This window comes from Vanessa cardui, chromosome 11 (assembly GCF_905220365.1).
Source record: "Vanessa cardui chromosome 11, ilVanCard2.1, whole genome shotgun sequence".
Taxonomy (NCBI): Eukaryota; Metazoa; Arthropoda; class Insecta; order Lepidoptera; family Nymphalidae; genus Vanessa; species Vanessa cardui.
The window spans coordinates 308278-325309 of NC_061133.1; the positions used below are offsets into that span (position 1 = coordinate 308278).

The window sequence follows — 17032 nt, forward strand, 5'->3', positions numbered from 1 at the left end:
AGCGTCGTTCCCAGTAGGGTAAATTTGAGCACTAGGTCGGCTGTTTAAGCACCCAAATCAAAGTACCTAGTGCTCAAATCTTACCAAGCAAACATCAGTTCCATTTTGCCTATAATCCCTAGTATGTTTTGAATAAGTGGTGTGGAATATTCTAACAAAACATACCTAATATCACGATTAATTAGAAAAGTAATAGCATTTCGTAGCACGGCCATCTCTTAGACTACAGCGCCGCCGGTCGCGATTCAGCGGGCGCGCTAACAATTACATTACGCAAGTATCCGCGTTCTGCAGCGCACCAAAACTTGGTATTCGCGATGCGCCCGCGCCGGCGTTAAATTGTACTATTTTAATTGCATAAGCGATTTATCGACATATGTCAGTTGTGCGCGTCACGGCCAATTTCTTTTTAGCATTAAATACGATATGCAATGTCTATTTGCATACAATAATGGTGCGCGGATGCATCCTTCCTTAGGCGGAGATCAACGTCATAGCCGATCTCGAGGGCCTGTCACGTTACTATGTAGTGGTCGCGTACATCCTACGGCTCGCTGGCCGACTGTTATATAAACGCGATAATAGTCGGGAGATGAAGATATGGCTATATTAATCAATCTAGTATTTTACTTTCAGACAACTGTTGCAGTTTAGTGTTGTCAGGGGTTAAATAATAGATACTTTAAATAATAAATTCAGCTTATAAATTCAGAAAGCATTTTAAACAAATTCATAAATTTGAATTATAATGAAGTAAAAATATATAAACTGAACGCACTTAATCCATAACTTTTAAGTTTCTGTAAAGTATATTTTGTATTTATGAATATTTTACTGTTCGAAATTTTTAAACGAATTAAATATAATTAAAAAATAAGCCAAGTACCTATCTATTAACTTAAACATTATAATAAATAAAAATATAGAAAAATATCTGATACAATTGAATCGAGTTTAAATAAAAACATATTTTAGGCGCACCGTTGAACCTCTTTTTATTGAAACGTGAATCGTAATCAATATTATAGGAATTATGACTCACACTGAAACAGTGTATTGAACATAATCGAGACGTGTTAATACCGTCAGTCGTCAATCCTTATTGCTTTTTTCTTCACAAAAAATGTCAGAGGTCATTACATCACTAGCTAAAATTCGCCGCTGCAGCGCGTGCGCAGTGCGCCGGCGCAGCCTTCGTGATTTACGAGATCGCTGGCTAATCACGAGTTTATGATAACAGCAACATATCCTCACGTCACAGATCTTTTTGTCTACGCGTAATCTTAATTCATCTAAAATATTTAAAATTTTATATCGTCAGTCGTTCGTTGGACGTAGCAATCAAATCAATTGCAAACGATGCACTCGTCTTATTGTCACACGTAAGCTAATGGTTTATAGATAATAATTAATATTGATGGTCGCATACAAGCCGCTGGCATGCCGCGAACCGTTTCATCACATTTTCCTGTCATCCGAGACTAACAACATGAGCTATTGTGACAGCGAGCGTCCAATTACTGAAATTATATTAACAATTTGTGCAGCGAAATATTTAACCGCGCGAAGTATTCGTTTAAAGAATTATATGTTTTGCATTTCGATTTCCTAATACGTATTTGCATGTGAAAATGTATCATTGTAGAAAAAGAATCAGCCCGGAATCGAGAGGCGCAGTTGCGATTTTTCGGGACGCCGGGGACACAAACAAGGTGAAATGTCAACTTACCGGCTCATGCTCGAGTGGTACTGGATGGCTTATAAGTCACAGCACACGCGTTTCTGGTTGGCACGGGTGTCGCGGTTGGCACGGTTGGCGCGGGTGGCACGGGTGGCACGAGTGGCACGACGGTTCGATCAGGGCGCGGCCATCGCGTGCGGGCGCGGCGAGAGCTGGGGCGCGAGTGCGGGCCCGCGGGTCGCTGAGGCCGAGTGCGCTGCGCGGAAACGGCCTTCCATGCAGCGCGACCTGCATTTTGCGGAGTGCGGATTTTGCGATCAGACTCATCACTACGGAGGTCATCGACACCTACCTAATTTCTAATTGCAATGAATATATTGATGTAAATGAATGCAAGCTAAAGCAACGTGGGATATATGGAAATTATTTCAATTGCCTTGCAATCATTTGCTAGATGCGCTTTAAGGTATCTGAATAAGTATTTTTCACTCGTCAGAATTACAGTATAATTTATTTAAATAAAGAGTGACTGATCGGAATCAACATAAGGTTAACAGAAAGCTTTCACGCGATGAGTCTGTACGCTGAATCCAGTTCACAAAAACATAATTACTTAATATGTATCGAAAATATTTCAATTTTATCTCCCAGTATCAAATTTAATTTAAATTATTTATAAGTAATTTACACATTGAAAATATATTTATTTAAACACGCTTGGCCTGACCCGTGTTTCTTATGCGAATATTTTATGATTTTTGCTGTTGCAATAGGCGCGATTTTTAATTCCGAATTCTGGAAATCTCCAGTTGGATTCTAAACATGTTTTGCGCATTAGTTACCAAAGAATAGATATATATTTATCCAAACGCCACCATTCTTAAAGGCAAAATAAAGGAGAAAAAGACATTAATCTACAAATTCATATATGTATTTAAAAACTTTTTTTATATTATTAGATGACGAAAAAATATTTATTCGAATGGACCTCGAGACATTCGATCCCATTACTTAACATATTGTTTAAGCCAACGAAATAAATATTTAATTGTTCTAATTATTTTTTTCGAACCTGGGAACGTACCGTCCAAAACCTCATAAAATCCACTAGGCCAGAGAGTACAGTCATTAGTACAGGCAGTTAACTTGAATTAAATACCAAGTATGTTTTTTCAACTTAAAAGGCATTCTTTATTAAAAATATAAAGTAAACCGACCGCAATGGAATGTTGTATCCGACATCAGAATAATACAAATACACTGTCTATTTGTATTATTACAAATATTTCAACACATTATGTGTATCTAATATTTGCAACTGTAGAATAAGTCATTATACTCATAAATTGTTTAGACACAAACAAGCTCTGCGACTTCTAGTTCAAGTGCAGCAGCAGCCGTTAGTGACGACTGGATCGCATTCCCTCGCAGGCAGGCAAATGTACCATGTATGCATCAATCTCAGTATCATTGATTTTCATAATTTGGAAACCAGAAGTCTCGTTATAACTTATATACTACTACCGATCAGCCCCGGTTTCGCACGGGTGCAATGCTGATACTAAATATACTAAAGATTTTTTTTTATTTTTATGTACTATATTGTCCATGTGTTATATACAAAACCCTTCCCCTCGAATCACTCTATCTGTCAAAAAAAACCGCAATTGCGAATTTTTAAAGATCTAAGTATATAGGGACAGACAGCGGTAAGCGACTTTTTGTTTTTGTTTTGTTTTATTATGTATAATGATAATGATGATAATAGCTATATGACTTCTTTCAGGCACGTCTGCTTTTAAGTTTATTACATTTTATTATAAACACAATTACACTAAATTAATATAAAAGCTCCTCCTACCTAAGAGTATAGATTCTGGAGAGAAAAATATATTGATTCTCCACGGCAGAGACCAGCTTAACATCAAAGGAGAAAAAGGGTTTTTTTTTTTGATTAGATTCTCTCGCCAGTGTTTGCAAATGGGTTTATTCCCCTGGCCTTTGGAAAGCAAAGACATTGGTCCTGCGCTAAAAATCTCTTCACTCTTATCGAATAACCGTTCCACCGTATGATGTCAGTACCATTATAAAGACTACACCCGATCTTACGCACATACTTGTGCACTTTAATATTATCTCGAGCGCATTTGGCTAAGCTCAGAAATGCTGCCGCGTCCGGAATGGATCCAAAGGATATTAGTTAATTAACACCCTACACAACAACAACGACCACAGCCTGTAAATTTTCCACTGCTGGGCTAAGGTCTCCTCTCTATTTTTCGAATAAACTAACATTTTAATGACTTACTTTCTTATAAAAAAGGATTAGTTACTTACTACTATTAATTTTTTTCCATGGCGGTGGTGTATATAATTGAGAGCCACAATTACACATTAAGAACTCTGAGTGACTTAGACATCGGAATGTGTTGCATTAACATTAACCGGCGTACAACAATTTAAGGGGCTGTAACTCTGTTGCGAGTATGTGCTTACCGTGAGTACATGCGATGGAAATCACTCTAATAACTTGGCGTACTACTGATTAAACACCATATACTTCCCTGCGGCTCATTCAGCTCAACCGCAAATACAATGTAGGGAAATATAATTTCGCGTAAGCCTTGCTGACGTGGGATCGCAAAGACGCAAATGTAACGACGAGAAGTTTTATGAATATCTATTTACATAAGAATTATTTATTATATATTATACGATGCCTTAGGTAGGTATCTATATATGAATAAAAATTAAAAAACGATACAAACAATGATGGCGTGGATTGTTTCCAAGATTCCTAACAGCATTCAACGAGGAGTTGAATCTTCAACATCAACAGCTAAGCCAAGTTCTCGGGTGACTTTTTGATTTTATTTCAGCATGCTGCTCTAATGCCATTTAGTGGAGATATGTAGATATCGAGCCACTTCAGGAAGAGTTTTGAATAAAAATTAACCTATGAAGACTCAATGGTGCCTGAGAGGTTCAACCTAGCATCTTCGATTAAAATTCACGCCTTTCAGCTACTGAAATGGTCCAAGAAAATTCGTCATATATGCCTTGCCGTTGATGATGAATAAATAAAATGGAATTACAGCTAAATATTTGTTGATTTCCACTCCCATCTTTTACTTGTAAAATAATATTTTAACTTTGTCTAGTAATGACTTATGGTAGTATCATGTTATCACCTCACCACGTTAAATATTTTGCAAGTATAATGCAGACACCGAGATAGGGCTACATTTTTATGTATAGATTGCAATTCCCATGCCACTGGGGTATTTTGTAATGTGATCTCGAGTGCGGTCGCAGCGGAGATGCCCATCCGTATTGATTACGCGGAACACGTCTGTAATGTGTGTTGATACATCTCTGCCTAGGTCTGCCTAGGTCTCTGTAACGGAAGATAGGCGGTTACTAAGATTGTAGTATTAGATGTTATCAACTAACCGCTGAAGTACATAAAAATATTATATAGACACTTGAAATGAGCTGAGATGGCCCAGTGGTTAGAACGCGTGCATCTTAACCGATGATGCCACTATATATATATATATATATGTGTGCTTAATTTGTGTTTATAATTCATCTCGTGCTTGTGTGTGTCTTATTTTATCGAAATTCAGCCACATGTGCATTCCACGAACCCGCATTGGAACAGCATGGTGGATTATGTCCCAAACCCTCTCCTTAATGGAATAGGAGGCTTTATCTCAGCAGTGGGAAATGTACAAGCTGTTACTTTACTTTTTACTTTACTAGACACTTGAAAAACATCGGGTGCACGTTGCTGAGGCGGCTTTGACCAGCTGGCAACAATACTCCTTTTGGAGACCAGATGGAGCTAGAAAAATATAACTTGTGTAAAGAATAGGACATTATTTAGTCTGGATGTCAGAAGGAGTATTAATATACTTAGTTATTACAGTTACATTTGAGTTACATGACGAATGGTTGCAAAATAAATCTGAAACACTTGTATGGTGCCTGTGTAAACTTGTGCTTTTATTTAAGTAGTCGTATATCATATAATTTCTATTTACTAAATAATTTAACTTTACTTCTTCTACACACAGTCAATATTACCGGATAAAAATTGTATAGATCATAAAAGGACTTGGAATTATTATCAATATGCAAGGTAAAAAAAAACGGCATTGTTATATGCCGGATCTTCTCATATACGACTTCTAGGATTCAAGAGATTGTGTAAATCGACACAAATAAAGTATTTTCCTATAAATTTATTATACTGAGAACTGAGCTTTTACATTTTTATAATCATATGTTGTTTATTAGCGAGCCGAGATGGCCCAGTAGTTATAACTCATGCATCTTAACATGTGATTACGAGTTTAAATCCCGACAAGCACCACTGAATTATCATTTGCTTAATTTTTGTTTGTAATCCATCTCGTGCTCGGCGGTTAAGGAAAAAATCGTGAGGAAACCTGCTTGTGAGTAATTTGAACGAAATTCTGCCACATGTGTGTCCAACAATCCGCATTTGAGTAGAGTGTGGAATATGCTCTAAACATTCTCCTCAAAGGGAGAGGAGGCCTTAGCCCAGCAGTGGGAATTTTACAGGATGTTCGTGTTGTTGTGGTTGTTTATTATATGTATGTACTAAACATTAAAGATTTAAATTTACTTTTTATGTTAAATAATAAGAAATAAATAAAATATACCTATAAATAATTAAACTGACAGTCCGTGAATTTATCACCGCTAGGCTATAGCTTCCTCTCTTTGGCGAGACGGTTTGGAATTTATTCTGACACTCTGCTCTGCAATTTGGTGGATACACGTGTAGTAGAACCATCGGTCACCTGTAAATTTACGGTTTCCTTCACCACCGAGCACATGAAAATTTAGAGCTGAACCCACAGACTTTAAGCTAAGATCACGTGTTCTAGCCGCTGTTGTATTATTTTTATTATATGTACTCGTACTTTCGAGGAAGAAATGAAAATAATTTGTGCGTGAAATTTTCCAATATTTGCAAATTTCCGACTAAAGTTGACTGAAGCTTATTATACAAAGCCTCAGTCAGTACGAGGGTAAACAAACTTCGTCACAATTTATCGCCCCGTGCCTTGAGAGTTTAAATTGTAATCTGTAGACGAAATTGAACGTTGCTTATTTAATCAACAAGTAAAAATAATTAACCTTTGACCGTCATTCTGAGTTCGTCCAAAAGTGAGTAAAATTTGTTTCTAAATTGATTTCGTCAGTGTTACGCTACCGGCGCGTGCGGCCTCGCGCCACGCTCCGCAGGACGCACGCGACCCCTGCGCACGCGCACCTAATGTTTTGTTTAAAAACAGAGATAAGTACCGCGATTTACGTAAATCATGCGTTACGTATGCATATTATAAAAAAATGTAAACAAGTTAAAAATTCCATTAGACGCAAATAAGTATTTCATAGCCACTTACCATTTTAATATGATATTTAATGAGTATAGGAATTCATTGAAATAACATGAAAATAGGCATAATTGTGTATGGGAAAAAAAAATAACTTCGTATCCTAATATGCAGCTCAACCGATGTTTCTGCATTATGTGAGAGGATTTACTTACATACATAATAATCAGTAGAACTTAGTCTTACGAAACAAACATACAATCTCAACTACCAAACCCAGTGGCGGATGTACCAATCGGTTATGTAGGCTGGAGCCTAGGGCGGCAGATTTAGAGGGGCGGCAAATTTAGCCTAATTTTTTTTATCTTACATAAATAATTATAATTATATGTAATACACATTAAGTCCGTAATCCGTTTACTAGTCACTAAATAGCGGGTTGCAAAAAATATCTAGTAACTATAATAACGGGAAAAAGCCGATGGAATGGCTTAATGAGGACGATAGAATACAGATCATAAAGTTGCAATTTCAGAATAAATGTAATTAATATGATTGGGTACTAAACTAACGAAATTCAACAATTTCCAAAAATCAGTAGGGGCGGAAAAAACTGAATAGACTACTAGCGGCAAATTTATAAATCCGCCGATAACAAAACCTATCAAAATCAAAATAAACATTATTCAAGTGGGCTTTTACAAGCACTTTTGAATCGTCATTTAACAATTTATTGAAGCTACCTCCGTTTCGGAAAGTAGTTTATACCGAGAAGAACCGGCAAGAAATGTAGTAGTTACTCTTTTCAACATTTAAAAAAATGCAGTCATGTTAGTTAATACAATTATTTAAATTAATAACAAATGGACAACTGATCCGAGAAGAGAAGAGCCGAGATGGCCCAGTGGTTAGCACGCGTGCATCTTAACCGATGATTGCGGTTTCAAACCCAGGCAAGCACCGCTGATTCATGTGCTTAATTTGTCTTTATAATTCATCTCGTGCTCAGCGGTGAAGGAAAACATCGTGAGGAAACCTGCATGTGACAAATTTCATAGAAATTCTGCCACATGTGTATTCCGCCAACCCGCACTGGAACAGCGTGGTGGAATATGTTCCAAACCTTCTCCTCAAAGGGAGAGGAGGCCTTTAGCCCAGCAGTGGGAATTTACAGACTGTTGTTGCGTTGGACAACTGATCTTCCGACAGATGGCTGATTTCCTAGCACGCCATTTTTATTAATAAAAACTAATATCTATAACACAACAGTTCAAATTGCGATAAAGTTAACGGGTTTACGGGTTATATAACGTAGTGACACGTAGTAACGTCAGCCTCAGACGCAGGTGACTATTTAGAGAGCTAATTTCACGGTCGAACTGGCGCTAAACGATCAGGATGAGAGCACGCCTCGGCAAGTGGATGAACTTTCATCTCAAAATGTCATCTATATATAAATATACCTATCTATTTTAATCACGCCAATATTATTTATTAATATATTTAATCATGTCCGCTTTGAAATTTAAAACAACGTGTTGTATAATGTGAAAATGAAAATTTGAAACAAAATTGAGCATAAAAAGTATTTCTTCCTCATGTTTGGGTTAAAATACATATAAATTATATGTTTTCTAATTTTACCAAATATAAGTTACTTATTACATTAAAACATTATGATATACATATTGTCAGATAGACTGAGTCATCATTTACTTTAAAGTACATTTGAATAAAAATATTTAATCATAACAAATAAGAATAAAGCGTTAATTAATAATTATGCACATGTCGCATTAAGGCCATAAATATAATTTTAGAAATAGGATTGTTTAGACGTCGAGAGGTGGCGTGACCGCCGCTTGAGTCAGCGGGTCGTTGACGCTGACTTGCATTGAATCTTATGCAACCTTTTTTAATATCGAACAGCTAACAATAGATAACGTTTTCATAGTTCAGTTTTTGCGTGTAATGAGTACTTCCTAGAATCTATTTTATCAATGTCTTAAGGATCGAGGGTCAATGACTTTTTAAGGCCAGAAGTCAAAATTAAAGAAGCAGCTTCATACATTCTATGGAAACATTTTCTCTGAGAAAAGATCTCTGATGTAAGATGGCGTATCCAAACTTCATTTCCTTTAAAACGCTTCCCCTTTTCTGGTATTTTCTTTCAACATTGAAGTAGAACTTAAAATCGAGTTACGTATTACGTATTCGAAACATCTTGCGTCTTATTACAGTTCATTTATTGCTAATTATTATAGTTTTATTAATCGATTAAGCATGTCAACTTATAACAATAGAAATATTTGTGTGCGTGCGTGCGTCTATGACGTCAAACCGACCATACAATTATTATGATTCAAGACGAGTTATGCTATTTAATCATTAACACGTACGCTTGTGTAAGTTTTCAAATTTATACTAGTTTCCGAACGCGACTCCGCCCGCGCCTGAGGATAAACAAGTCTTGCGTATCCGTTGCCTTTCGAGTACCCCGGACAAGGTGTGTGCAAAATATTATGATGATCGGTTGACCAGTTGAAAGCTGCAGTGCGATTCTGTAGGAATTCACTCCATATCTCACTTGTGAAATGTTGACGACTGACTTACAGTGATATGCCATAATGATACGTGCATCCTTTACATTTTAAAATTGTAATTATAGTTGTATCTCGCCATCTCACGCTCTTGTACGTGTTCTGAGGTGACTTTCGAGTACGAGTATCTTCCTTCAGAATGCCTATACTGAAAGCGTACAGTAACTACGTCTGTAAAGATACGATCATAAAAAACAGTATATTTTGGTTGAAATCCAGTTTAAGTTGCCAATCGATGCTGATATTTTCTTGGTAAACGTAACCTTATTTAGCATAGAAAGATTTAAGACATAACTAAATACAAACTGTTATTCAAAGAAATAAAAAAAAAATCGCATAATTCAAGACACATTTTTGTAACCCGATCCACGACCTAAGAAATCACGAGAAGGGTAAAGTGAATAGCGATAGCATGTTATATCACAATTACAAGAAGTATTGAGGTAAGTTTAATTTTAAATAAATTGATTATTATTGATCTGATTACGCAACGATGATTAATTTTACATTTTAGCCACATTTGCTATTCCTATCAACGGTCTATTCGCTGACGCACGCTTAGACAGATTTCTTGGAGTCGAATTTCAAATATATGCAATCATGAAACGAATTCTGTCATAACAAGTACAGTTACGTACAAATAACTTTAATTATATTTCAACGGACAATGTCAAAATATAGTATTTAATGAAATTTAAAACGCCGTGACGTTATACAAATACCTACCGTCTTTAAAATTTTCCTGTTGTAAAACAAAGTGATTGAATTCTGATTTCGATTTTTACCAATTCCATCGATACGATCTGATCAGTTGCCGACAGATACACCAAATTAATGTGAACACTAAATACTTATGATTAGAATTACCCCAACGTATTTCGTTTTCATTTTAATTAAATATCAGTGTTTGCGTATTTACTAATATGTTTTTTTGCCGATTGTACTTAATTAGCATACCCAGAGTGTAATTTGCTGATCTAGAATAAAAGGGGGATTTCCCTCGAAATAAATACATATTATCACTTTTTGGATTATTTTAATTACGCAATAATACAAATATATTTTCAAGACGTGTCACCATATGAGATTCGCTAACAACGTGCAACAAAATGGTGCATGTGGTGCACCTTAAAATATTTCGTCAGATGATATTTAAACAATATATATTTAAGAAAACTTCATAGCTTAATAACAACTAAACAAGAAAGGGCTAAAGAAATGCCCACGCAGTGTTTTTCAGATATCCAATGTACACCATCCGCGTTTTTTTCTTAATGTGTTGCTTAAAATTTCTTTCACCAACGCTAACAAAACTGGCCTAAATACCGATGTAACCGGATATGTTTGCTTAAGGAAAATATTTTAAAAGTATATGCCATTGACTTTGACAAGGATCGATGCTTTATTGCAAACGAATCGAGTCGAATCGCAGGAGTTTTGCGGGACTTGGAAAAACCAAACTAAACCGTTTTCGTTGAAATAAGATCTGTTACAAATAACCCGTAACCAGCCCGATATCTTATAATATTGTACAATATTTTTAAGAAAAAACATTTACACACAGAAAGAGAGCAAGAGAAAGAAAAAAGACTAGATTTGGGAATTGAACTATCAATTAGATCTTAGAAGCTTAAATTGATCAAATAAAATAATAGAATTAATACATGAAAATATTTATATACCATAATCTTCAAAACGTGGATTCCGTGTCAAACTACACCACCAAACATGGATTAAATTACGACATTACATGAAATGTAATGTATGTAATAATGTTAAATATATTTTGTTATAAATTAAGTATAATATTTAGTCTAAATTCAAACAAACTATTAGTACAATTAATTAATAAAAACCAGTTGATTAGTATGTTCAGATGTTGATATTTATCCTAAAAATGTTATTAAAAGTGTTTTATATGTTCTGTATTTTAGCGGCAATGAAGATGGAGAGGAGTGACAACGAGGCGTTTATTATTTCGTAATGAAGCTAAGAGGAGCTCCGGAAGCAGTGACGGATAGTTTTTCGAGTCCTTTTTTCTCGGTCTCTTACCAAAATGAAGCCAAAATATTATAATATACTATTAACTAAGTGAAACGATGCCATTTTAAGGATTTGCCCTACTTTGTATATGCGGCTCTTATTTATGAGTGAATGTGTATTAAACATTGCATCTAAAAATAGAATCATTGCAATTTTGAAATATAACTTCATACATAGCCTTTATAACATATAAAATTTTTCAAAATTTTTTCACATATATTGGCAAAACTAGCAATGCTTGTTGTAATATGTGCCCATTGAATATATTAGCCCACTTGTACAAACAATTAACTAAGAGCATGCTATATCTAAATTGTGTTGTACCGTCGACAGCTGAGGTGTCCGAGTGGTTAAGGAGTTGGACTTGAAATCCAATGGGTTCTACCCGCGCAGGTTCGAATCCTGTCCTCAGCGAGGCTTTCGTTTTGGAAAAAATGATGTCAATATGGAAAACTGTAGCAATGATTTTCTAATCTACGAAACTGGTACAGTTGTTTTCCGGCTTAAAGGATAGATTGTAAAATTTCATTTATAATGTAAAGGCATCCCTTTATATTATATGTTAAATTGTATAACAATTTTAACATGGTATATGTCGATATATGTAAGCGGGTTTCCCACATGTCGTTACTAGGTTCCACTCCTGAATTTTGGCCTTTAATATAATGCGTATTACTCATATGATATCTGATGTATGATAAAAAGTATGAATTTAGTAATCGTGGAGATTCACGGAGGATATATAAATGTATTACGATGATATGATATTATTTGATTTGATTTGATTTGATTTGATTTGATTTGATATTATCCATTACTTCTAAAGCTAAAAAGACAGGCATGAGCAAGAAATGTTTCGCTGCACTTTTCCAGAACGAAAGGCAGTAGTGCTAAAGCTTAGTAACATATAATTATTATAGATTGAACCGAAAACAATTCTATTAATACGAAAACAATTCAAAAATAGTGCGATAAGCATTATTTCCGAATTGAAATTAAAGATTTGTCACAAAACCAAACATTAAAGCAATTGATTGAAATTAAATAAAACAGAATCAACAAAATCGTATGTTATCAAAAGATGGGAACCCTACACGCGCACGCGCAGCATCCTGTGACCGCTGCTTCTTAGAAGCTATTAAAACATGACTCAGTAAATTTCACAGAATGATCTACAATGCGACTTTTTCCTTTTAATATAAATATTAACACTCTCAAAACGTTTTTTAAAATATATATTTTTCCTATCGTTACCAAGTTTTTTACTGACGTTGTAATTGTATTGGCGTCTCTCTGCAAAACGATTTTATTAAATAGATGAAATATTGTGAAAGACTTAGTAAAATAAACAAAAATGCTTAGTAATCATAATTAGAGCCATCATATTACTTTGCGTGTTACAATGTTTTTGTAACCAACTTTAAAAACGAAGTTCGTCAGTACGTTCGTTTATTAATTGATTTGGCAAATTATTATCTTAAAAGAAATAAATTCAGATTTCAAGGTACCCTGTAGTTATAGAATGGGCCCCCTTCTAAAAGTTAATTTGAACATTTTTCATTTTGTTATCCAACAAGCTTCATGCAAGCGAGAAGTCTATCTGATTGTGTGTATTTAAATGTTTACGAATGCTTTTCATTTCATTTCACCATAAATTAATCCAAATCTGACATAATATGGTTTGTGATCAAGTATATACATCTGTTACTTGATACATAAGTATCAAGTCACAGTTTTGCACTCGTGATGTTTGTGAATATGTCCTAAATTACTTTTGAGACCAAAAATGAGTTCTTATTTCTTAAATATTCCAATGATGTGATTAAAAAGAAGTGCGAAGTGCTAAAAACTCGTATACGGAATCCTTTTTTGTAGGCATTCCGTTAATCCGACACATATGTGTATTGTATAATAATCTCGCGCAAATAAGTTTTTGTGTACCTGCTTGCAAGCTCGTGTAATCAATAAGTTGGTATCATATGTGTTTACAGTGGAATGATCATTATCACGTTTAATAGCTTAGGTGTTAACGGAGACGATTAATTAATTATTAACCATGAAGGTCTAACTATAGATAGGTATATACTTAAAAAAGTAGGTTTATCTCAGCGTTTTAACTTATAATACCCAATCTGGTCTGCATAAACATTAGTAGTATTTTTATTTTTACTTACTACAAAATGTCTGAAGGCGATCGTTCCATTTTTAAGGTGTGCTATAAATATAATGTATTTCGTATTTACCTAGATACTTAAGGCAATTAAAAACAAATTTGTAGTTATATATTATTTTATTTCCATTTAGCCAATTCAGAGTCATTATAAAGATAAGATATCATTACTAAAATCAAAACGAAAGCCTCGCTGAGGACAGGATTCGAACCTGCGCGGGTAGAACCCATTGGATTTCAAGTCCAACTCCTTAACCACTCGGACACCTCAGCTGTGACTACTACACTGAAATATATAGTATAAAATTTATATAAAATAAAATAAAGTCTCGTGTTTATTCAAGTGTGGCTAACGCATAACCAATATCGTATTTAAAACCAACTAATTTACGTATTTAATGTATTCTGACAGCTCATTAAACAATAACATAAACAAATAGAATTAAAAATTCCACATAACAAACTACAATACAATACACAAATCAACATTATTTGACAACGGTTGAACCAATTTGGCTCTAAATTTTTTGAATTAGAATTTAGCTTAGCTTTAGCTTACAGCTGAGATGGCCCAGTGGTTAGAACGCGTGCATCTTAACCGATGATTGCGGGTTCAAACCCAGGCAAGCACCACTTTATGTATGTGCTTAATTTGTGTTATAATTCGTCTCGTGCTTGGTGGTGAAGGAAAACATCGTGAGGAAACCTGCATGTGTCTAATATCATCAAAATTCTGCTACATGTGCATTCCACCAACCCACATTGGAACAGCGTGGTGGAATATGTTCCAAGCCCTCTCCTTAATGGAAGAGGAGGCCTTATCTCAGCAGTGGGAAATTTACAGGTTGTTACTTTAAATTACATTTTTACTCTGTTTCGAAATAGGAACGTGATTATGATCACCAGGAATTAGATTTAGTATTTCAAACGAATGTAACCCTGTTAAATCCAAAACAAATGGAAGTTTGTGGTTTGTATAAATAAAGGCAATTGATTATGGATACGGTAGTTTATATTTCCTGAATGCCCTCACTCTCATGTCAGTAGTTTTAGCTTCTTCTTGCTTCTTGAGATCCAGTTGCGGTTGCAGGTGCTTCCTGTGGAATAGCAGCCAAACTATTGAAGAACCAACATATAATATCGCAAAAGACCCCACAATGGTCAAAATTTGATCAGTGCCAAAAATCATATTTTAATGCTTAATGGCGTATAAATATGCAATAGAAGCACTTAACCGAACATTGAAAGATCTACACAATGACGCAAGACGTTTTGTACTTGCAATTATTTTACTGTTTGACTTACGATTTCCGCCGAACACTGCAAGTGAAGCCTAGATAAAGACGAAATAAACGCTTGCCTGAAATCATCGAATCTATGGTACTATGTGAAGTGGCGCTAGTGAAGATTTGTCTGCGCAATTACTATCTATAAAGCCCGAGTAACCGTCAACGAATCGAGGGAATCGATCTTATGTCCTCAGATTTTCTGTAAATTTGTCTCATCATGTTGAGTGAGGGTGCAAGTTTGGCAGCTTAGTATAAAGATGTAGCTGGCTACAAAATCATGAATGAGATCATTGGAATAATGCAGCCATTTAAATCTATTGACCGTGTAACTAAAGAACATGAACTATCTAATTTAATTTTTAAATAAACTCCTTGGATGCCGCAATAGTTGGCTCCGTGGTAATCATGCTTCGAAACACAAACCAACCCAAACCGAGCAACGGAACGCGTTTGATGGTAAGTCTATAGATGAAGAATATGATTTACGCAACGATACTAGAAGAAAAACTTGAATCATAGTGCCAATCTTTAAAAGATTGTGGTCTGAATCTAGAAAACCCTTGTTTTTCCCATGGTCAATTACACATATATTCATGGTTAATAAAACATTGTCTATTTCAAGGTGCTTCACTGAAGGGTGCCTTAACACAACATACCTGGCAAAAAAAATATTTAATTACTCAATTTTCTTATTTATATTTGTTGTCTTAATAATATTTGGACTTAATTATATCCAAAATCTTCTTATTTATTGCTTCTAAGGAACAAAGTTCGCCGGGTCAGCTAGTGTCTATCCATATATGTATATAACATATCACTAATCTTAATGTACGCTAAAATAGTAATTTCTATTATAGGTATTTTACATATACGTTTATTTATTAGCCGGTAACCTAACAGATTTTTTTTTTTAATTTTGGTTTAAATGTTACAATCATTTAATAAAATGCATATAAAATCATAGTAACTCCCAGCTAATGCTAAGCAAGTAAACATCGTTAATTTTCTACCGAAAACGAGATCTATTTTTGTCTGAATTCGTCCAAACAAATGATCTCGAAGGTATATTTTATTTTATAGTAAATAAATAAATGTAATGTTCTTTTCATATACTGAACAATAAACAGCTATTAATCATACTCGACCCGGTTTCCAACGTCTTCATTATCTTGAATATTATTTTTTATTCATCGCATACATAACCCCTAACATTAAATGGTACCTACGCTTACAGATATAGATTATAGAGTACCTGATTTTTTATTACTTTTTCATTACATACAGATGTACTAAATATACCAAAATACTATGGTTTGTTTGAACTTGGAGCTGACATGGTTCCAAAATCATCAAGAGGTAATTAAATAGTTAAATATCGATTGAGAAATTCCACTATCCTAACTATATACTATTTGACGTTTATTTGTGTATAAATTAATTATATATTTAGATTTATGAATTAATGTATTTAATTTTTTTATATTATTTATTTTACTAGTACAAAATCGCGCGGCTTCGCCCGCATTTTAGGGTAAATGCTGCTTACATATTTTTGCCTAACACATAACAACAAACATGTGTTATTCTCGGAGTTCAAATTTGCTTCATACCAAATTGCATCAACTTCGGTGCAGCGGTTTGGTCGTTAAAGAGCGACAGAGAGACAGACTGACAGAGTTACTTTCACATTTATAAATATAGATTAAGTATAATGATTCATCCACGTCATATATTGACACATAAAAATGAACATTAGAAGATTGCTTCTATATTCAAACCTGATATAGATTTTTATACAACAAATCGCTGAATTTACTTGAATCCAATGCAATTGACTTAAATTCAAAAAAATATAAATAAATTTAGAAAACCACATC

At 34.6% G+C, this 17032-nt stretch overlaps 1 protein-coding gene and 2 non-coding genes across 3 annotated transcripts in view; 1 reads left to right on the forward strand and 2 right to left on the reverse strand.

Annotated features, from left to right (window-relative positions):
- Positions 1-1931, reverse strand: part of LOC124533440 (probable GPI-anchored adhesin-like protein PGA55) — a 46198-nt gene extending 44267 nt beyond the window's left edge. Inside the window, exon 1 of the mRNA XM_047108695.1 lies at positions 1730-1931. Coding sequence (XP_046964651.1) covers positions 1730-1737 — 8 coding nt within the window. The 5' untranslated portion in view covers positions 1738-1931. The remainder of the gene's footprint in view (positions 1-1729) is intronic.
- A 10097-nt stretch (positions 1932-12028) lies between these two features.
- Positions 12029-12110, forward strand: Trnas-uga. Its single transcript has one exon. It is a non-coding gene; the product is annotated as a tRNA-Ser (tRNA).
- A 1947-nt stretch (positions 12111-14057) lies between these two features.
- Positions 14058-14139, reverse strand: Trnas-uga. The gene has a single exon. It is a non-coding gene; the product is annotated as a tRNA-Ser (tRNA).
- Between the last annotated feature and the right edge of the window lie 2893 nt (positions 14140-17032).